The 21,969-nt window shown below is 38.2% G+C and overlaps 2 protein-coding genes and 1 long non-coding RNA gene across 8 annotated transcripts in view; 2 read left to right on the top strand and 1 right to left on the bottom strand.

Moving 5' to 3' along the window:
* COBLL1 (cordon-bleu WH2 repeat protein like 1) overlaps positions 1-2,810 on the top strand; it is a 75,647-nt gene extending 72,837 nt beyond the window's left edge. For all 4 annotated transcript variants that reach the window (XM_052674481.1, XM_052674479.1, XM_052674478.1 and 1 more), the window contains one exon: positions 1,510-2,810. In XM_052674481.1, the coding sequence (XP_052530441.1) occupies positions 1,510-1,596 (87 nt within the window). In that variant the 3' untranslated portion in view covers positions 1,597-2,810. The remainder of the gene's footprint in view (positions 1-1,509) is intronic.
* On the bottom strand, positions 124-20,083 carry LOC128076623 (uncharacterized). Of its 3 annotated transcripts, XR_008204543.1 has the most exons (5): positions 15,851-20,083; positions 11,156-11,207; positions 10,509-10,578; positions 8,650-8,841; positions 124-603 (listed from the first exon to the last, which is right to left on the bottom strand). It is a non-coding gene; the product is annotated as an uncharacterized LOC128076623 (long non-coding RNA). The 3 variants fall into 3 exon arrangements; XR_008204542.1 differs by having other exon boundaries at positions 10,509-11,207; XR_008204544.1 differs by lacking the exon at positions 10,509-10,578.
* Positions 20,084-20,560: 477 nt separating this feature from the next.
* GRB14 (growth factor receptor bound protein 14) overlaps positions 20,561-21,969 on the top strand; it is a 67,439-nt gene continuing 66,030 nt past the window's right edge. Inside the window, exon 1 of the mRNA XM_052674485.1 lies at positions 20,561-20,665. The gene's annotated coding sequence lies outside the window, so the exon portion shown is untranslated. The remainder of the gene's footprint in view (positions 20,666-21,969) is intronic.

Below are 21,969 nucleotides of genomic sequence, written 5' to 3'. Positions count from 1 at the left end.
AGATTTTAATGATACACTTCTGCTTCATGTGCACTTTCACATCAGGCTGCCCCTCTGCTGTTATCTGTCACGTGACAACAAAATGTAACAGAAGATAGGTGGGAAGGTTCAACCGTACCACCATCTGCCTCTGATATTAGGATCCAATGTAATAAAATAGGAGGCATTGCTTTCAGAGCAGCTCATGTATTTTCAAGCATTTTTATTAAGGTATTTTTTCCAATGACACTGTGAATAATACTTTTATTTATTTTGCATAGTGTATAACTTTGTTTTATGATTCTATGGGAAATATCTGCAGGCTACAACAGTAACTCGCAAGTATTTTAAAAATAAATTTGTGAAGTGCTTTTCAGAATTCAAGAAATCTGTTGTTACATACTAAAGAACATACTAAAGACAAAAAAAAAAAAGTGATATGGTTGTTCATTATTTTCTAATAGAGATGTTTCAGTGTCTCTGACCCACATAGTCCTTACCAGTCGTACATGTGTGTATGGCGTTACGAAGAGCGAAGCGATGACTAAAAACTGTCTTCCCCTGTCCCTCTCTCACTCTCCTGTGAGTGGGAGATGTTCTTTCCCCATGTAGCATCTGTAGAGACTGGGGGTAAAGACAGGAAAACCAATTAGAATGAAAGGCTGTGAGCATGAATAAAAGCATGCTGTAATGTAGAAAGCAAAAAAAAAAAGTGGGGAAAGATCTGTCAGGTGCCTGCTTCTGTATTTACCTTTCAACATATTCTCTATTCTTTCAGCTCTATGAGGGAGTCATTTAGTAAAAAATGAGGGGGAAGCTGGCACCACTGTCCAAATCCTCTTTTTTCTGTTTTACTTAATAAGTTGTCAGTATGCAACGCCAAGATCTGTGGCCTTTTGTGTTTCTGTCCTTTTACGTTGAATAGGACCCTCAGTAATTACGAACCTAAAATGGGTCATCTGAGGTTTCTTTTTAACTATTTTCCTCTTCAAAATGTTTTCATTTTGTTTAGTAAATTCCGTGCTGTGGTATGCTGCTCACATGGCTCTCATTAACTCCAACTGGAGTTACTGGTTTATGCAGCTACAGTGAAAAGCAGATCTTTGCTATCTATCCTTAAAGTTGTTTGTTCCAAGAAACATTCCTATGTCATAAATGACTGCCAGATTTTGTTAAAAATCAGTTCTATTCAATATTTTATTTAAAATATTTGTTTTGAATGATTTTTTCATATATTTCTTTTCAACCAGGTCTGGAGATTGACAAAAGTTTACATGTTTTTAATAGTTATGCACTGAAGTTTTTGACAGAAGTGTTTGAAATTACTTAAAAACATTTAATCCTACTTCTGCAGCATATATGTGCTTTGTTCAGAGATGATGTAGGAGATGGTTCATTGTGTGAGAAGAGCACTAACTGTAGGAACAGTATCGCACTTTTCTTAAATTAATACCCTGTAACACACTCCAGACAGAAGCACGTTAAAAGTTAGGTTAATATTTCCTTTTTCTCTTTTTTCCCTCCATTCAGGTTGGTCCTCCATCAAACGCTGCATCTGTCAATGGGAGAGCCAGGCGTAACCATTTGTATTCCACAGAAGCGAAAGCGAATCGCTAGATATTATACCCAATATTTTGCACTTTACTGCTCCTTCATAGGCCACCCTAACAGTAACTACCAGTTTTTGAAAGTGATTAGTATATTTTTATCAGTTGGTATAGGAATATGACACTGGGTTCCTTTGATGCCTTGGAAAAGATTATTAGAATATGTAAATTATGGTAATAATTTTCTCTATATAAAGCTGATTATGCTGCTAAAAAGGTTTAAGAGAAGGTGCAGATGAGCTCTGCTTATGTGGGAATGAATGTCAAAAATTTGTTGATTTCAGCCTTCAAGACAGAGCAAATGTAGCAGTATGCTGAAATTACAGATATAAAGCAATCTAAGGATTTTAGATCATTAATTTTCAGTTGCATATTACTTTAACAGATTGTATGAATTTAAATCTACCACATGCTGCCTCCATATTACTTTGTTAAATTAAATTTGTAATTAGTAGAAAACTATATGTGATAAACTATATGTGATACTTTTGTTTCTCTTTAAAAAAAAAAAAAAAAAAAAGGAAAAAAAAAAAGAAAAAGATGTTGTTCTTGCAGCTGATGTAGTTGGGATAAGTATTTTGGTTTTAAATCTCCTTGAATTTTTTCCTGGTAGGATATATTAAAGAAAAAAAAAATCAGGGCATAAATTATTGGCAATTTTTGTACTACTTAAACTTTTCTTAACATTAGCACTACATGATGTTTCCAATCTTCTCTTTGAGTAATTGTATATACTGTTTCCCTAGCACTCAGATGAACAACGCCTTTTGTGAACTAGATATATTTTTAAATGTTCATCAGTATACAGTCACTTATGGATAAAATGCAAATTCCAATTTTGATACTTAATGAAATTTTAAAAATGTATAATTGGATATTTGAATAAGAATGAACTTTGCACTTGTTCATATAAAATATTTTAATCTTAAAACAGCATGATAATACACTTATAAAGCATTCTTGTGTCAGAGAGCTTCTATTTATAGAGACTAAGCGTTAAATACCAAAATTGGAATGAATATATATATAAATATATAAAAAGAAAATGTTTCCTATTATATTTTATCTATTTTTCATTTCTTGTCAAGATGAGACTTTTTGGGAGAGTGGATATTGGCTCACGTTCATGATGAAATAGCTAGATTATGGATATGCCGCTGGGATATTTGCCATATTAAAATATTTTCTTGCTGGATTTGATTTAAATAAAAATAATTATATTTAGTTTCTATTCTTTAACAACATATTTATTTTATACTTTAGAGTCACTGTATAACTCATTGTCAGAAACTGATCTGTATGTGCATTTCAGCAGGTTGTTGGTGGTTTGCTGCCAGGTTTTTGTGCAATAATCTCAGAAATCCCATTACTTTTCTAATACAGGCTCAATTACTGATCACAAGTAAAACAGTGTTAACCTAATGCTGAAACCCTTCAAAGATTTTAGTGAATAAAGTTCATAAAGAGAACTGATGAACATGTGTTCGCTGCTGTTCTCTTGTATTTTCATACCTACAACTTAGTCCTCTGTCAGTGCTTGCCACCACTTCCTTTTCCTTCCACTTCTTGCCTCCAGTTAAGGGCTGATTCCAAGGAGAAACCTTACATGGTAGTTCAAAAGACCTGTTTTGGGATCTGTCTGTAAAACACCGCTTCATCTTTCACTTGAAATTATTGAGATAGAAGAGGTAATTGCTTTGTAACATCTAACTGGGTTGTACTTTCTAGATTTCTTTGTCTTGAGGGACAGTCTTGAAGATGGTAACACATTCCTAGCAATCTACAAAGCATCTGTGTTTGTTGTGATATTTGAATTCCGTTTTTTAAGCATTCCTGTACAACACGCTGATCTACAAGTGGCACAGAGAGGTTGCACTGCAAAGTAGTTGTTTGTATCTTGAGTGGGAGAGAGTTACATACTTGCTCTCAAACTTTTGTTTTCTCTGCTGGAGGTGACTAAATCTTATTTTCTACAATGTAATCTCCATCTGTAGACTACATGATAGTTCATTATTTCAACCAAGTGTGTGGAGTCCAAACATTCTGGGTTTTGGGAAAGATTAAATAACCTTGCTTTGTTGTTCTTTTATTTGCATTTGGCTACTGTACTACTATTGTATTTCTCACTTCCATGTTAAAATTATGCTGCCCTTTGATGTGAACTCCTGAAGGCAAACAAATTTGTATGTAATAGAGATTAAGACTAAAAACGTCTTTCCTGAATTGTAAGGTTTCTCATCTGTGTAACTGAACTTGCTTGGTAATCGGCTTAAATGTCTACATGCAGCAGTACTGTGAAATTTGTCAATACAATTTTCTGTTACTAGCTGGCAAGATTGCTTAGCAAACTTTCCCTTTCTCCCTTCTTCCAGCATACATGTAAGATATTTTAATATTTTGCTATTATATTGCTAGAGATGCATTTTTTTCTTAAATTCTTCTATTAAAACTCTTGGTGATTAACTTGATGTGTTTCTTAATTGTTCAAACAAGAAAACATCTTCTTAAGTAATAAAGCAAGTTTTTCTAGCAACAGCAAGCCTAAGCTTGGCAGAAGTAAATTTTTGTTGTGGATGACTTATGTGTATGGAAAATATCTGTATGTTTTTGTTTTGGCCCAAAAATACTTAGTTTGGGGAATGGTACTAGAGATGTTTTCCAACACAAGGCAACTATTTCTCATACCTTTTGCTGCTTTTGAACAGTAAACAAAATGTTTGGGGAAGAAAATGAAGGACTCTGCAGTAAATATTATGTCAGTATAATTGTATGGACAAAATAACAGACCCTAGAAAAGACATACAGTTTTCTTTCATCACGAAACAGCAGATACTGGTATAGCACAAGAGGATCTTGCTCTGATTCTGCCTTTAAGGCTTTGTAAATAGTGGATGGCTGGGAGAAAAACTAGTAGTTAAAACAAATATTTTAGTTATTAAAGTTTATTCTTTTATTCACTCTGCAGAGGAATAAAATCAAGACAACTGCTTTAATTAATACAATTAAGAGCTACCTGGAAAAGGGAAGCTGTTTTGATGGGAGAGCTTAATTCATCACCAGAGAATGCTTGGAAATCATCAGTGGTGACTAGAGGCCTTGAGGCCAAGAGAAGAGCTCTCATATTTGCAGCTGAAAGATGTTAAACCACTGGATGCTGCTATTCTAGGAAATATATTTAGTAATCAGTGCCCTAGTTCTTGCTCACTACTTGTGATTTGATACTATATGGTACCATATAGCATGAAGATCTCTAAGATAAAGGAAAACCATCAGTCATTAAAATGATGTGGATATGGACCATGAGGCTTGTGATCACACATGCTTGGCAATGGATGTTCATCACTGGTGAAAACGCATAACTAATGGTGGTGATTATGTTAAAAAGTAATGTTTTGTAGCTGAGAATTTGCTCCATCAAGCAGTGCTATTGTGCTTTTGTATCTGTTGTATTTTCCATGGAAATAAGTTAAGGCATTAGTTTAAGAGCAACCTACGTATAACTGAATTGGGAAATATAAGAAGAGATTTTGCCAGTTTTAGTGACCCAAGCGTTACTCAGTAAAAAGGCGACGGAGTTCTTGATGAGGAAGGGGAAGCTTTAAGATCAGTTTGAACTCCTCCAGAAAAACATAGCTTGCTGATTGACCTTTCCCTTGGTCCTTCTCCTTGGAGAGAATAAACTGAAATATCTAATATGCAAAGCCTTAACTATTATTTTAATTTCATTGCATTGGCATGATTCTTCGTAGTATACCTGTGTGCCATGTATGAATTAAATATTATATTCCCTTAGTAATTTAGTGTCAAAAACTGGAGACAGATCATCACCTGAATATTCAAAAGTATTTACGTATCTATCAAACACTTATCAATTTAACCATCTGATTTGTCTGCATTTTTATGCAGCTGTGGTATCTAGTTGCACTGAGTTAAGTGAACTATAAATCTGCAGAAGTCTCCTGTAATTCAGTTTACTGTGAAGATGAAAATTTGTTGTGTGCTAAGAAATGTTCATTAAGTATTCCCTTAGTCTTCAAAGATGAGAAGGTTTCTGTTTAAACTTTAAAAATAGGGCAATTGTCAGTGTAAGGGGTTCTGTTTTTTACTGTTGCTGTGTTCACGTGATGTCAAAGCAATGGTGCATTGCTGTTTTACAATTCTCTGCAAATTTCCTTCATATCTGAATTTCATATTGAACTTAACTGTTGAACAAATGTGCAATTGATAAGATATTTTCACATGTTCGAGTGTGAAGGATCCCTGAATGTCTCACAGTATGCTGTCGGGAGGACTAATCAGATTATTAATTAATGAAATAATGTCACTTGAGGTACACAGGGGCTTTGATTAGACATTCTTGCTAAATGAACTAGGACAGCACCTAAGGATGTCTATACTGGGTCAGTAATTCTTGAAATATTAAGCTGTTTCTCTTTTACTAGAGTCATCACTCCTTTACAGCTGTCTCTGTTCATTTCTTAGGTGTAAATTTAAGCCTGCTCTGATTTATGAATTAGTGTGCTGCTGACACTAATGGGAGTCAAAGCTCTAAGACTCGCATAAGAAGGTCAACATTTCTAACAAGAGAGAAAAATTAACCATTAAAGCAACTTCCCACAAAAAAACTTTGAATTAGTCATTATACTGTATATGTGAAGATCATAAATCATAAGCTTGATGCAGAGATTACTGCATGAGGTTATATTACTGCATAAGGTTTGGTGGTTTAAAATAGTATCTTACTTTCATGTAGCATTCAGATATTTAAATTCTAATAGGTAAGAATGGAAAAAAGAATACTGCATTTTTTTTACATCAGTGTGCTCATTAGAGAATTTTGCTAATTGAAATAACTTCATACGGAGGTCCAAAGGAGAAAACATGGAACATAGGCTATGTGAGGGCTTTAAAGAAGCCTACTGGCTGATAGCCTTTACTTTCAGATAAGGATTCCACTGGTTTGAAACACTGAAACTGAGATGTGGTTGTAGATAAGTGTTTTGTACTTATCTGTCGGGTGTAGACTGTAGCACTAAAATGACATAGATGAATCTTTTGCAAATGTTGAAAGATATGGAAAATACAATTATTTAGAATACAGTTTCTCTGGAGAGCTGAGGCTTTCACCTCCGCATAACTAAAATTGTCACATCATGTGAACAGACCTCTTAGACCTCCTATTTTTGTCTTCAAAGCAATCTCTCTTGTATCACACAGAGGGTAAACATGCTTACGTGAAGCTTTTGCTCTGAGTACTAAGCTGGACTGACCTTGCTTAGATTGTGATATTTAATGTCATCATAGCCAGAGCAGTAACAACACAGTAACACAGCAGAGTGCATAGAAATTAATTTTGAAATGTGATAAAATACAAGAACAGGAATTTTAAATAATGGGCCTTCTTATGCAATACTGAACATCCATGGGGTAAAGCATTGATGCCTATCTCAGTGCAGGGGGAGATCTAAGACCACAGAAGATGCAGCTGCAGAAATTGTTGTATAAATCTGGCCAACGGTGGCTACTTGCCAAGTGCTAGTGTACTTAGTGTACTAGTGCTACTGCACGTTAACCACTAGCAGACTTCTTAATGGTTGATATATTTCTACTGACAAAAATAATAAGCTACTATTGGAGTCAACTTTGTTTCCCCCCAGCTGGTTGTATGTTTGCCTGTATGTTTCCTCTCTTCTACTTTAATGTATGCTCCTGAGCAAGAACTAAGACTCAATGGCTACACTGAAAAGGTAAAGTAAGAACAAAAACATAAATCCTTAAGCAACTGTGAAATAAATTTATCTCTGATTTAACAGAAAGTGAAAATCATCTTCTGTAATATCAGTGGCAATTTTCTAAATGAAACGTTTGAACTAAACAGAAATGTGGAGAGAGATGCATTTGGTCACTTTGGCTAAACATGATTGATCTGGTCAGCAGAAACTATTCAATTTCTTCAAATGCTGCAAGTCAGTTAAATGCTTTCTGGAATCTGAAACTTACTGAGACACACAGATATGGACCACATCAGGGTACACTTGCATTTATAATGTTCACATACAAAGCAAGCCCCTACAGAGTGCTAAACTGCTGCAGTTCTAAACTCCAATGCCTGTGTGATGCAAAGAGGGTAAAACAAACGTGAAGAAGTGGATCACAAATTACTTCCTTTTAAATTGTAGAGGACTGGGAGAAAAATGGACATCCAAGCGCTTATGTGGTCAGGTGCCTCACTTCAAGGATGGGTGTGCTGTTAACCCTTTTCAAAAGCTGCAGTACTGATAAGGTTAATTCTTCAACAGTAAATTTGGGCAGGAGGAGCTGTTGCCAGCTGCAGAAACTACTACATTCATTCAGTAACAGAATTTGGTGAAGATGGGAAATGTTAGTTGCCTACTGATCAGTAGGCACTGCTAATTAGCACTACTAATCAGGAGGGAAAGTAGTATAGCAGACCTCAAGCTTGAATCCAGCAAGAACAATTCTGTCTCAGAAAGGAAAAACAGGCAAAGAAAAACCTGATAAAAAGCAGATATTTCAGATTGATAACCTGAAAGTGTTAAGCAATTTGGGTAAGCAGGAGAATAGAACAAGAACTGTAGGATCTTCAGATAATGTAACTAATCAAGATTAAAGAAATAGTGTTGGTTTAATGGTTTTTTTTTTTTTTTTTTTTTTTTAAATTTAAAGAAAGAAGTATGGTTAGAATGACATAACCATGTTTCACACACAAAAGTTGCTCCACCAGAGCAGGTGGTAACAGTGCTATCTTCAAGCAATAAACTGCTTCAACTTTAAAGAATAAAAGCTGTATGGGTCAAACTGAATGTTTGCAAAGCCTATTTCTTGGCTCTTCACAAGGATCAAAACTGATACTTAGGGAAAAGCATAAGATTATAGCACACACATAGAATAATTACTTTAGCTATGATCTCAACAGTTCTTAGCTCAGATAATTCCACAGTGAAAATTACTTCAATGTACTTCTTAGGCCTAAATAAGCTTTCTTGATCAAGAATTGGTTATTCATTATTTCAACTCTTGTAAACTTTGAGCAGTGACTTACCTTAACCACGTGTTAACTGGAGAATTGTCTTGTTTGTTTGTTGTAAACTTCCACTTTCTGGCTTTTATCCTTTCTCGTTCTTTTACTGAAAGAGGCATTGATCACCAGTCCCAATTCAGTCTGTTTGTGCCATGCATGTCTTCATGTACAATAAGTGGTTTTACACAAGGGTGATTTCTCATATCATGGTATCTGTTGTGGCATGGATGTACAGCACAGTTTTTAGGTGAGGCTTTTCCTTGTTTGAGGGAAGCTAACAATTGCGTGTTTCTAAGGCAAATAATGAAAGAAGGCTATTTTCTATGAGTGACTTGTAGGATACATTTGTCTCCTTCCAAGATCAACAGTTTATGAGAGATAGTTCCACATAATGGTTCTAAATTGCTATTCCAGTTGAACTGGAACTTGCTAAGTCATATTTAGTCACAGCTGTGATCATCTGATTCAAAGATGGTCTTTTCATCTAGCCAGTGAACAAAATATTTAAAAACTTAAGGTTATGGTATGTATGTTGCTCGGTTTACTGTGATAGTTGTTCATTAGCTCCAACTTACAATAAGGACATCCCTTTGACTAATATGTACCACCTTTACATAAGAGTTTTCCATCAATTTTTCTGATGGAAATTTCTGTTGACCCTATTTCATGCAGGAATTGCATGAAGGTGATTATTCACCTTCTGAAATCCTTTAAAGACAAGGATGTCATGTGCTTATATGTTGAATGTTTTGCACAACTCCAGGTGTATGGCATTAGTTGATCTCTTATCCAATCCTGTAATGCCGTTACAGAAGGTCACTAAATTTGTCAGGCATGATTTGCCCTTAGTGAAGCCATGTCGGCTGTCACCAATCACCTTTGTTTTTCATGTGCCTTAATATAGTTTTCAGGAGGGTCTGCTCCATGAATTTGCCAAGCACGGAGGTGAGACTGACCGACCTGTGCTTACATGTTAGAGTTCACTTGTGAAAAAACATTTTGCTAGCAGAAGCACATTGTGAGGCCTAGCAGGCAAAAAATGGAAAAAAGAGGGTGCTTTGCACAAGCTACTAACATTGCTCTGGTTTTCTCGTCTCTTTTTGCTCCCCATCCAACAAACTGAATATGATAGGTAATCTGGCCATAATTTGTACTCTTCTCTTTTTAAAAATAGTATTTCCACTGTAGTGAATGACTATACTGAAGGTTAGTGTACAGCATCAGTTGAAGGAAGGCCATGTACTTATCTGCATGATCACTTTTGCATAGAAATGTTGCTAGCTGTCCAGAAATCTGGAACATGGAGAATGCTTTTACTTCAAATATTTTTTCTGGTCTTACTTGCAATTAAACAGCCTAATTTTTTTTCTGCTGATTCGTTACTGACTTAATTTGTATTTCAATATTAAAGTGAATTATGCTTCTTTAACTGTCTTTAAATGAACTACCTTTGTGGTGTTATTTTTAGATAAGTCTTTTGATAACTTCTTAATGGTACATTAAAACTTAATGAATGCTGAGTAACAATGGAATCACTATGAAAGCATATGTGGTATCTGTATTAATACTGAATGAATGCATAATAATCAGTAAAATTTGCGTGATTTCCACATGAATCAACAGTGATGAGCCACTTAGCTGTTCACTCAATTACATCATGTTTAATTTATGTAGCATTATTTGGACATTATTTTTAAAATGTCTTTAGTAAATCATTGAGACTCTAATTGAGTCTTCATTCCAGTGAGAAATTACACTGTAAATATTAAATTCAGTTTTTTACTCAGCAATTAATTTGTTGAAGCCTGTTTGCAAAGGGTCAAAATTTGATATATTCTATTATCTCTGAAAAATGGAATCCCAATATGAAAACAAATTACCTGTTAGATTACTTCTTTTTCCTTAGTTATGCAGCAACTGGACACTGGAAAAGTATTCACTCTCTGAACTCTGGAAATAATGGCAATACCTCAGTTGTTCTCTATGACTACTGCCACTACTGTGGCATATCACCTTCATTCAGCAGACTCAGAGTTCACTCCTCTTGGGAGGCCCTTCTAGTACATCCCTTACTCAGTCTGCATATAGAGTACAGCAAGGTAGACCAAGTGTGATCATACCAGCAGACAAAGAGGGAAGGAATGTACAGAAAATGTAGATGCTGTCTTTCAATTTTTCTCTCAGTATCTGTCTGAGCTTATATATGGCGTCCTGTGCAGGACAAGGAAAAAAAACCAAAAAAACAAGAAGTATTCTCACTGTTTTGATTACCAGCCTCTGCAGAGAAAGTTAATCTTTTCTCATTTCCAAAGCATTACAAAAGTGGGAGGATCCAAAACCTCACTTCATTTCTCCTGCTTTACGCTGCAATGGACTGAACTTGGGCAGTTGCTGCCCAGGCCCTGCAGTGAAGGTTCAGTAAAAGGCCAGTGGCAAAAAGACTGTCAGCAGCTGTAGTCCTTCACTGCAGTCTTCCACAGTACTGCTGAAGCAACAGATTTTGCAGCTATACAGGCCTGAGACTTACCAGAGGATGCCATGCAAGGCTCCATCTTTACAGACAAGGGATGTACAGACATCTAATCCCCAAGAGAAAAAAACAAAGAAACAAACAAAAAGACAACCAAGTAAATAATCTTTGTAAGGGAAAAGTATAAGAAAAATAATCACCTAATCATGCTTCAAACTTCCGTAGGAACAGTAACCCCCTGCTTGGCTTTCATATTTTCCTGTCAGGTACTTATATAGAAGAGAAGCTTCTGAGACACCATTTTAGTGGATCTATGCTTGAACTGGCTTTGCAGGTAATCCAAGGCAGGTCTGTAGATATTCATTTACAGAGAAAGGCTGGGGTTGCCTATTTTACTCAGCTCAGTTAAACAATGATCTGAATGTGTCTGATTTTTGGCAAAGGTAGCCTAGGCCTCTCACTACTCCAGAAGGAATCTTGCACTCTATTCTCCCAGGCTATTCCTCACAAGTATTTCAGGCCAATAAGTTTTTATTAAGAGCTATTGTGTTTTTAACGTTCTCCCTCACTCAGCTCTTCAATACTAAGCTTGAGAGGTCAGTTCTCAGTTCTGAGAGGCTGCCTCACCAAGGAGGACTGGTAGAAAGAGAACAGGGTTTGGAGACAAAGTCCTATCAGCTATTTACAAACAAGTCCATCACTGTATTTTTAGCTTCTTCAAATTTCCTACGCTAGCTGCTAGTATGGCACTGCATCCAGTTGATTCATTTATAGAGAATTTATCATTTGTGAATACATGAAGCTATCATTTTAATCTGGTGGTCTTTTCGATTTATTATGAAATAATCTGATAACTGGAAAGGCATCTAACAAACAGCTGACCAACAGCTTTGTTAGAAGAAGTGTGGACAAAACTTCATAACGGTAACGATCGTAACAATAGCTGTTCTCATTTCTCCAGATTGCTGAAAAATGCAAATTCAGACCTTTAATAATTGCTGTTCAAGCTTTCATTTCTGACAGCAAAGTGAAAGAGAAAAAAAAATCTTTCCATCCAGGAAGATGTAAAAGAGGCTATCAGCTCCTTTAAAAAAACATCGCTTCATTTTGTTGGAAGAATTTAATAAATTAAGTCTAAGAGAGAAAAAATACTTATGGAGAACCTTTTCATTTTGCTTTAAAATGTCTTTTTTTTTTTTTCATTTATGTTGATCACTTCAATGATTCTGTTCTCATGGTTTGGGAATTTTATGCTGTGCTCATTTAATTCAGCTTTAATTTGAATTGAATAAAATACTGGCTAGTCAGCTAACTGCGATGAAAAAATACACATACAGCTTACACAGAAAGTGTTTGAAATATACAAAAAAAAATCTGTAATACACTTCAGTATACATTTAATAGATTTTAATGGTATAATTATTTCTGATTTGTTATGTAGCTATATACAGAGACTGCTGTGTAAGAATGTATTTGAAAATAAAACGTAATGAGGGTGTAATACCATATTCATTGGAAAAACATTAATATAAAAAATGTTACAAGAAAATGATGGAATGTATGCCTTTGACTACTTGGTGACTTCACAAACATACTTCACAGCAAATTAGATTTCCTTCACTGGTGTTGTGGTTACAATGATATAATTCATGTTTCATAACTCTGAAGAAATAATGAAGGCATTGTAACCAGAAATGTGTCAATTTGAATAAATTTATTATGAATTGCTTTGGTTTTAAAAGCTCCCAATATGTTGCAATAGAAGCCTACATCCTTGCTTGAGAGGCAGCCAAACTATCTGTAGAAAATGGGTTTTTAATGTCTTAATAAATTACTTAGTGGTAAATTTTCCTTTCAAATAAGCAAAAGGAGAAATGTTCTGTAAATGCTATCCTAATAAAAGAGATTGGAATATATGTTTCTTTTAAAGCCACTTTGAAAGAAGACTGGTGTCATACTTAGATGGTAAATTCTTGTTGCTCATGGAAACTCAAAATATTGTGGAAAGTGTACACCCATTTTTGCCTGAATCTAAGTTGCAATGAAGCAAAACAGCCCGTTCAAAAATTAACCCTATTCACTGATTGCATTACATTTGTGCTGAATGCAATAACAATGGGCTACTTCCAGATATACTGAAAAATAGCTTATCCAACTAAAATCATGCAGGCTCACAGAATGTAAATAAGAATCTAGGCAAGATACCTAACATGCACCACGTTTAAGGACTGTTCTGAAAGTAATGCCTCCTGTTTTAATATGTTTGCTCACAACATAATATCTCCTGTTTTATTATGTTGGCAGATGTTGATGGTGGTATGGCAACAGAAGTTGAACCTTTCCACCAATACTCTATACATTTTATGTGACCCATATAACAGAGGGGCATGACAAAATGGCATCTGACGTGGAAGTATGTATGAAGCAAAGGTGTGTCAATGAATTCTTCCATGCAGAAAAAATGGCACCCACTGACATTCACTGATGCTTGCTGTACATTTCTGGAGACCAAACAGTAGATGTGAGTACAGTGAGGTGGTGTGCGGTGTGTTTCAACGGCAGTGTCAGTGACATGAAAGACAAACCACATTCCAGATGGGCAAGCAGATTTTTATGAGTACAGAACGCAGGCTCTTGTTCATCACTGCTGGAAATGCACAGATAATAGGGGAGACTATGTTGGAAAATAGTGTTTTGTAGCTGAGAATTTGCTCTATCAAAAAGTGTTATTGTGCTCTTTGTAACTGTTTTAGTTTCCATGGAAATAAGTAGGAGGCATTACTTTCGGGGTAACGTATATATGTTTGAATGATTTGGACATTTTAGTGACACAATCTGGCTTTTCTGATTTCTTGGCCAGAGGCCTGTAAAATTTTTCTATTTGCAATGTTAACATTAGTACTATTAAAAAAAAAAAAAAAAAAAAAGGCGTTTAAAATAGAGTGGCTACTGAACAACTCCAGAGCACTGCAGCTCAGTGCAGAATCACCTTTTAGACTAGCCTTAGAGATTACTGTCAGGAGTACTGAAGTATTAATATATTTTGCCTTCTTTATTTTTAGAAAGAAGAAACCTTTATAGTTATAAAGGAGGATGGCCTGATTGCTAGAGTACTAATTTTGGACTTGCAGTTTGCATTCCTTGCTCAGCCACAAATTCCACTAGATCTTTTCAAAGTCACTTAGCAAATTAATTGCACTGTCAGATTTGAGTTACCTAAGTCAGGAGGGAGTTCTCCCTAGTTTTCCAGTGTAGTCACAGGATACAAAAAGTTCTTCTGGAATGGCTGTCAACACTAAGAGCCATAGTTGCTTTTAGTTGAACTCTGGAGTTCTGTCTCTCTCCCTGTGTTAAATCACGTCACTGCTCTGGTATCATGTATAAAGTCAGATACTCTAAATACCTACTTACTGCTAGTTTTTAAAGACATTCAGGCACATAAAGGTGCAAATGCTTACACACCTGCATGAAGGGAAAAAATGCACTAAAATGTTAGGTGTACTGATTTTGTTATAATTATGTTCATAATAAGTGATGAGATTGTTGTTGTTACATAGTGTTCCTAAATTTTGCATGAATAACTTTTTAACGTAAAAACTTCCAATTACTCAGCACAATGCTTTTAAAACATGAACAGCAGGTTTCTTTTTAAAGGTTTATTCCATACTATACTCCCTGAACATAGATTTCTTGGAAAAACTTTTGAGACAGAGCAAATACCATTTCTTTGTGTTAATGTTGGGGGATTTATTCATCACAAAGAGTCCTAAATGCCCTATCAGGTGATGTATTAAGATAGTGGCAGATACTATCCAATATTTGCAGTACCAGGAATCCCAGCTGGTCAGATAAATGTTTGTTTGTTTTACTTTCTGTTATTTGGGAGCTGTGTAACTTCTGCATAGTTAAAGTCCAGCCAAGCTTTCCATTCCAGAGCCCATTTTCAAAGCATTTTAAATTGCATAAGCACAGGTATGTTGATTTAATATTGCTTTTGCTGTGTTAGGACTGGTGCAAATTTGTGGGTGCAAATCTGGGCTATGTCATTCTAATGACTTGAAGAAAAAAATTTTGAAGAAAAAAATCAGTAGAATTTCATTTCGTTTCATAAGTTCATAGACAATCTATATTGTAAGCTGCATGTTGGAGAAGCAGAGAAGAAACAATGTAAGTAAAATTTAGGCACCTAAACACAAGTGTCTGCTGCCATATTTAGTGTCCAAGAATAGCTAAAACACATACTGGGCTGTCACATATGACAGCAGATGAACACGAAACCCATCTCTCCCTAGGACAAGGTAGAATAGGTATTTAAATTAGTAGAAGTTTGCATTTAGGTAGATGAGTCACTGTACATCATTTTTTTTTTCAAAAATACATAATTCATTTTGACTATAAATTTCTTGTACCAAACTTGTACTTTGATAGCAGAATTTAAATACTAACCTATGTGAGTCTGACCATATATATATATTATTTTGCCCCAAATAGCTCCTCATCTCCCTTTCCCCTCATGCGTATCAGAAGGTAAGCTTTTGTACTATTGCTTCAGTGTCCTTGGCAGCAACTCACAAATGGCTGGATTTAGGAGTGGTGTGGTTGTATGTAAAAAGGTCTCCTTTTAGCACTACATTCCTTGGTGGTTTGGTTTGGTTGTGTTTGTTTTACTTAATGCTTGCATTTTGTTTCCCCATCTACAAAATGACTACTGTTAAAGGATCTTTAATCTGATCTCCCAACATGTCACCTCACCTGAATTTCTGTGCTCCGGATTAACACAAATGGTCTCAGATAGCATAGTAACATGCAGCCTTCCTTCCGTAGTGAATATGTTTGCGTACAACATTCTGAAGATACACATGGCCAGAAATTGGGTTCTCTCTTTGTATAAGGTATTCTAGAAAGGAGGATACAAAAAGTATCAGTAATACTCTACTGATGTGAAATACTACTTTCAAAATTTAACTACATATTTTCTCAGCTATGCAATCCTTAAAGTTGTTCACTGTTCACTGTATTTATTCCAGAGGCACTAAGAAAACATTAGTTATCCCATGGATATATATAAGAGATTAATAGGAGCAGAGAAATGTATTCAAATAAAACTATTTCTTCCACTGCAATACTGTAATTACAAGCATTTGGCAGTGTCATTAGTTCCCTGACACTTGACAATTCTCTTCCACAAATAACCATGGCAGTATATTATGCAGTTCATCTATTCATAACTACCCAAAAGACTACACGTAGCCTACTGGGTTCAGACCCGTTAGATGAAGGTTTAGTCAACGTAATCCATCCACATGTAACATTCACCTGGATCTTTCACGGTTCTAATTGGAATGGAACTTTGTGCCCTAAAGATTTTCAAGGTTGGCCAGTGCAAATCACATCAGCTAGTGTACAGTCTATTATAGATGCTGCTGAATGATTGTTTTCATACAACTTTAGACTGAGGGAGCAGAAGCCGGTATATCATTTTGTCTGACCTGCATCTGACAGCCCCTGCATAACACACAGTCATACCTATATCAAACCTCATTTTTTGCATTTAGCTACAAAGATCTATTTCTAAAATCATGAGATCTCATTTCGTTTTGATTGATCATCCTCAAAACCCTGCAATGAATTTAATTCTGTTCATGTGTTGCAGTTTAAGGTGACATTCCAGAAGGGAGATGTTCTGGTCTGAGGTCAAAGCTGTCACAGGAAATCACAGAACTTGCTATTGAAAAAGCAAACACTGTTGTCAAAGCTAGAGGTAAAATCCACCCGTAAGCTCAAGTTTCTTACAAAAGTACTCTTAAGTATTCATACTTTTCAATAGAGAAAAATCCCAAGCCCAAACTAAGTAACAAGACACAGCACAAATCTGCTTCTAGATAGAAGTGTAGAAGGAGAACATTAAGTCAGGGGAAGCATTACTGTGCTGTGGTTTGTGCAAGCATGCATAGAGGAGGGAGGTTTCAGATTAGTTTGAATAGCAGCTTCTGGAAACTACTGGGCTCGGCATCACTGATTTAATCCCTTGGAACCTTTTCCTTATCTGCAATGAAAGATACACATTTTAGCAGTAATTCTAAACCTAACATTCGATGTCAGCTATAACAACAGGCAAAACTCCTACAAAACATTCAACCACAGATAAACTTTCAAAGAGTTATGCATGACTGCCAAAAAGTTGACTACTGATATCTCCAAGTGTTTACGGGATAAATTTGGCTCTCTTGAAGTACTGCCCAAACAGATGGGCCAGTTGTCAAAGCTAAAAATGAGCTTCCAAAGAGCTCACGAAGGCGCAATGACACCACCACAGTTCCTGATGTCAGGACCACAAGGAAGAAAACTTAATGTGTATTCAGCATATTCTGAGTGCATTGATACAATGAAGTCACAAAAATTACAGATGGAGCTTGTAGAGGAAACGCTACACTGGGAGATAAGACTTGAGCATGGTCATAGCCTTGTATTGGGAAAAGAAAACTACTTATGTTGGTTCAACCTAGTAGGTTCAGTAGAAACAATTCTTTGCTATTGGTACTGTGACAGAAGATGGTGTAAAGGTGTGGTACTGTTTTTCTATGCAGAACCATCTTTAAGACACTATAGTCACGTTTTTTAGACAAGTTTAAAAAAACAGACAAAATACTTTGATTAAAACAATGGATAACATGTGGAAGGGAGAAGTAAAAAAATCCTTCACAATTTTTAGAGATAATCACCAGATAGTTTGGATTTTTTAAACTTTGTCAGTAATACCTGTGAAAGCTTACTCTAATTAAAGGTGTAATTTTATCACATTAATCAAGTGCTGTGGTTCTAAATAGCATATGGGCTTTTGAGAACTGAAGAGCTTGATTTTCTGAAAGTGGGGTGCATACTGAATAGCTTGAATCTGTTTTTCAGGATGTATTTTTAATTTTACTTGAGAAACACCTGGATCTCACTAGGATAATAAAAAACTGACATTTTTTTAGAGAGAAAACAAACCTACTGAGTTGAAGATTGAAGAATGCCCAGAAATTAGGCTTTGAGGAAATGTAAGTCTTAGCTTCTGCAGTAGAATAGCCCTCATTCTAAGTATGAAAAAGTAGACTAGGCAGCTTAGGCATGTTCATGACAAAAATGAAGCCAATTCACACAGTTCAAGAAGTATTCTGGTGCTAGGACTTAGCAGAAATCTGCTAGCCTTTTATTACCAGCACTAGTAATTGTTCGTCAATTACTGGGTTTGTTCTTGTTCAAAGAGAGAATTAAAATGTTACTCTCGAACAGAGTGCAGGTCAAATGCTCTCAGATCTCTTCAGTCAAACTCTGGCAATATCTCTTATTCTTACAGTTATTCGAAAGGAGAAAGTAAGTCAGAAAAAACTAGTCCCACATTCTCATCTACACAATGCTTCCTATGCTACGCTGAAGCAATCCCTTAGGTCTTCCTGTGCCTCAGCTTTGTGATGACTGCGTTGTCTTGTTTGTGCACAGAAAGCAGAAGGCACAAGGATGGTCTACAAGAAGAATTTAAGAATTCTTAAATTACTACATTCAAGTGAAATTATAACAGCATTTCAATTTAAAAAAAAATCTTTTTATACAAGGGGCTCTTTTGCTGCCATGACTCATTAGAAACCTAGCAAAGTTATTTTGAAGCAAGTAAATATTTATTTCATAATATTCTAATTGTGTTGTTCTATTTGCTTTCCATTTAAAAATAATTACGAGATGAAGCCTAAAGCACAGAAATCTACCATGTACCTCAATTTGTAGCTACAAAATAAATTGTCCAAATAGGCCGAAAACCTCAAAACATACTTTCCTTCCATGGTTGAACTTTTTAAAACCTGATAGCTGCTTGAAGGGCTCTTATCTCTTCCTGAGCCCAGTTTTCCAACCAGAACACACACACAGTTGTCCTTCCTCCTAATCTTCTGAAGAAAGTGAAGCTTTGTATGCCACATACATATTTACAAGTGAATCAGTTAGACAGAATTAGTCTGGCCTGTGCAAATGTATAAAAAGATAGCCCTTTGGAAGCAACAAACAAATCAAATCAATCATCTGACAGTGTAAAATTCCGGATCTGTTTGCCAGTCTCCGTATATAAGAATTCTCAATCAACTCACACTTGCACTTCTGCTGTCAGCAGAACACAGAATGAACTGTTCTCAAGACAAGGGATCCTTAGTTTCATTGAAAAAAAAATATCCTGCAAAATCATCTGCAACTCAGCTAAAATGAAAACTGTGATTATTGCTTCTATTTCAGGAAAAAAAAAGATATCATCTTTCTGCAATTCAAAATTTTGGCTTCTGTGTGGGAATTTCTTCAGTGGGCTCAGGAAAGCAGAAAAACATGTTTATCCCAAAGCACTCTCTATTCTCATCAGTCAGATGTCAGCTCTGCTTCTGAGCGAGTTAAGGAAAATCAGGTTTCTACATACAGCTGTTTCTGCCAGGGCTTGAGCCCAACCTCTGAATTATTTTACCTTTCTATCCTATTCAATGGCTTATGTGATTTTACACATTCCGCTTCATGCTGTGAAACTGTTCTCCACGCAGCGAGGGGGTATTTTTATCGAGTAATAGGATGAACACTGATAAGAACAGCCGTGGAGCCACATGGTTGGCATCGCGTGTAGCTGAAGCAGAGCCGGAGCTTCCTCACGAGGAGCAAACCTTCCCGCTCTGCTCCGGGGAAGCTGAGGCCGAACGCGCGCCCTCGGCCCAGCTGGGAACGCAGCTCTTCCCCAAGCTGCCTGCTCGGCTTTAAGGTAACGGCTTCATTTCCCAGCTTTGCTCACTCCGCATTTCTGCGAGGCGTAATCGTGAATTCCCGACCTCACAGAGGGATCGGGCAGCTCGGTTAATGACCTGCAAGGCACTGAGAACGCTGCCGGGGCAGGCTGCCCGCAGACGGCAGCAGCGGCGGGTCCCACCGCGGCACGAGGGGCGGCCGAGGTGCCACAGACACCGATGGAGGAAGCGTTACTCAGCGACCAGGCGCGGAGGCCGAGCCCCGCGGCCGGCGGTATCCCGCGCAGTCGCCGCCGTCGGGCGCCACTCGGCAGCACGCCGCCTCCTCCCGCACCGACGGCCCGTCCCGATGCCCTGAGGGGGGCAGCTGACGCGAGGGCCGCGCACCTGCCCGCGCCGCTCGGTCCCGCCGCCAAGGAGGAGGCGGCCGGGAGGGCGCGGGTCGCCGCCTCCTCCCCCTGCCCGCCGCGGCGCGGAGCCGGCGGCCGCCCGCCCCCGCCGCCGCCCGCGCACGTGTGTGCCGGGGAAGGCGCTCGGTACGGCTCGCCGCCCGGGCGGCGCTTACCCCCCTCTCCTTCACCTCCTTCCTCCTCCGCGGCAGAGCAGCCTCCGCCCGGCGGGGCCGGGGCCGCCGGCCGACGTGCCGCCCGCGCGCAGCCGGGACGTCCCCGCCGCCGATGGCCGCCCCGTGGTCCGGTGCACCGCCCGGCGCCGGACGGGCGGCAGAGCCCGCGGGCAGCGGCTCTCGCGGCGCGGTGCGCTGCCCCAGGCCGCCGCCCCGGGCTCCGAGCGAGGAGCCGCCGCCGCCCCCCGACAGGTGAGGCTTTGGAACGCCGGGAGGGCGCTGTGGAAGAGGGGCGGCCGGGCACGACTTGCGCGGGGTGCGAAGTTGCCTCGCGGTGCTGCAAGCGCTCGGTTCCGCTGCGGGAGGGGCTGGCGCTGAGGGGAGAGGTAAAGGCGGGCGGGAGGGCTCCCAGTCCTAGCTCCTGGCCCCAGAACGCGCTGAAAAGTTGCGAGGTGAGGTTATACGAAATGCAGTTGACGCGGAGCATCTCCCACTGTTCCCTTTTCTTAAAAGAGGTTTCTCAGTTTGAGGTGAAGAGAGGTGGCGTTGCCCGCTCGGGGCAAAGGGAGCCGCTCCTCCTCAACAGGCAGCGCCGGGCAGAGCGAGCCCTCTTCGTGCCGCCGGGCTGGAGCCGCTAGGGCTGACCATTCAAGGCATGGAGCTCTGGTTTTGGGCGAGGAACGTGTGACTGGGCTTTTTATGACGCATCTGATCGGTTTTGGTAGACTGGAGTTCAGGATGTATCGAAAGACCGCATACGACAGATAGTTTCTGCTCTTTTTTTAGTGCTTAGTACCACTTTAAGTGAAGGTTCTGCGTGGGTTTCCATTAAGAGATCCATTGCTGTTCCACAGTTACTGTACTCTGATGGTTTCCTACACTTTTGTACCAATCAGTATGCAAAATCTAGAATAACACCGATGAATGTAATAAATACTAAGCTTGGAGCTATCAGCTCCCACATGCAGAAGGGTCTAGTTATCTGTTGGCAGGTTAAAATACCTGAGTGTTTTGGGTCCTGCTCCCCAAATGAAATCAAGCAGAAAAAGTGCTCCTTGATATTTTTTGTGTAAGACGGCCATGTCCTGTAATGCAGCAGTGTCTTATTTCACCGTCTTATTAATGTAATATTTTGAGCCAGTGCCTAATGGAACTCTTCTGCAAGTATAGTAGTGATTATCTTCCCAACTCTTGCAAGTGCTGCTTGCTTATATTTGTGACACAATTAGATTTAAGTCGCCAGAAACTACTGAGCCATTTGTATTGTGGTGGGGCTATGGAGATTCAAACACAAAAGTAATTGGAGACAGAAATGAGTGTATTGTTCTGCACTGTTCTGTCTTGTCAATCACTTTGACTCCTGGTTCTGGAGGAAAAAAAGTTTCTGTTTGATTAATATGTAGTTGTGATGTGCTTGGGAAGTATTACTGAGAAGTTACATGCATCCGCTGTTGTAATATTTGTACATAGGGAATGGCATGAATACAGGAACAACAAAATATTTACCGATGTCCTTAGGAGCCAATGTAAATATATCCATGCTCTTACTCTGCAAA

This window comes from Tympanuchus pallidicinctus, unplaced genomic scaffold, assembly GCF_026119805.1.
Source record: "Tympanuchus pallidicinctus isolate F22 unplaced genomic scaffold, pur_lepc_1.0 scaffold15, whole genome shotgun sequence".
In the NCBI taxonomy this organism is placed as follows: Eukaryota; Metazoa; Chordata; class Aves; order Galliformes; family Phasianidae; genus Tympanuchus; species Tympanuchus pallidicinctus.
Note: the sequence above shows the minus strand (reverse complement) of the source record. Positions and strands in the feature narration are given on the sequence as shown.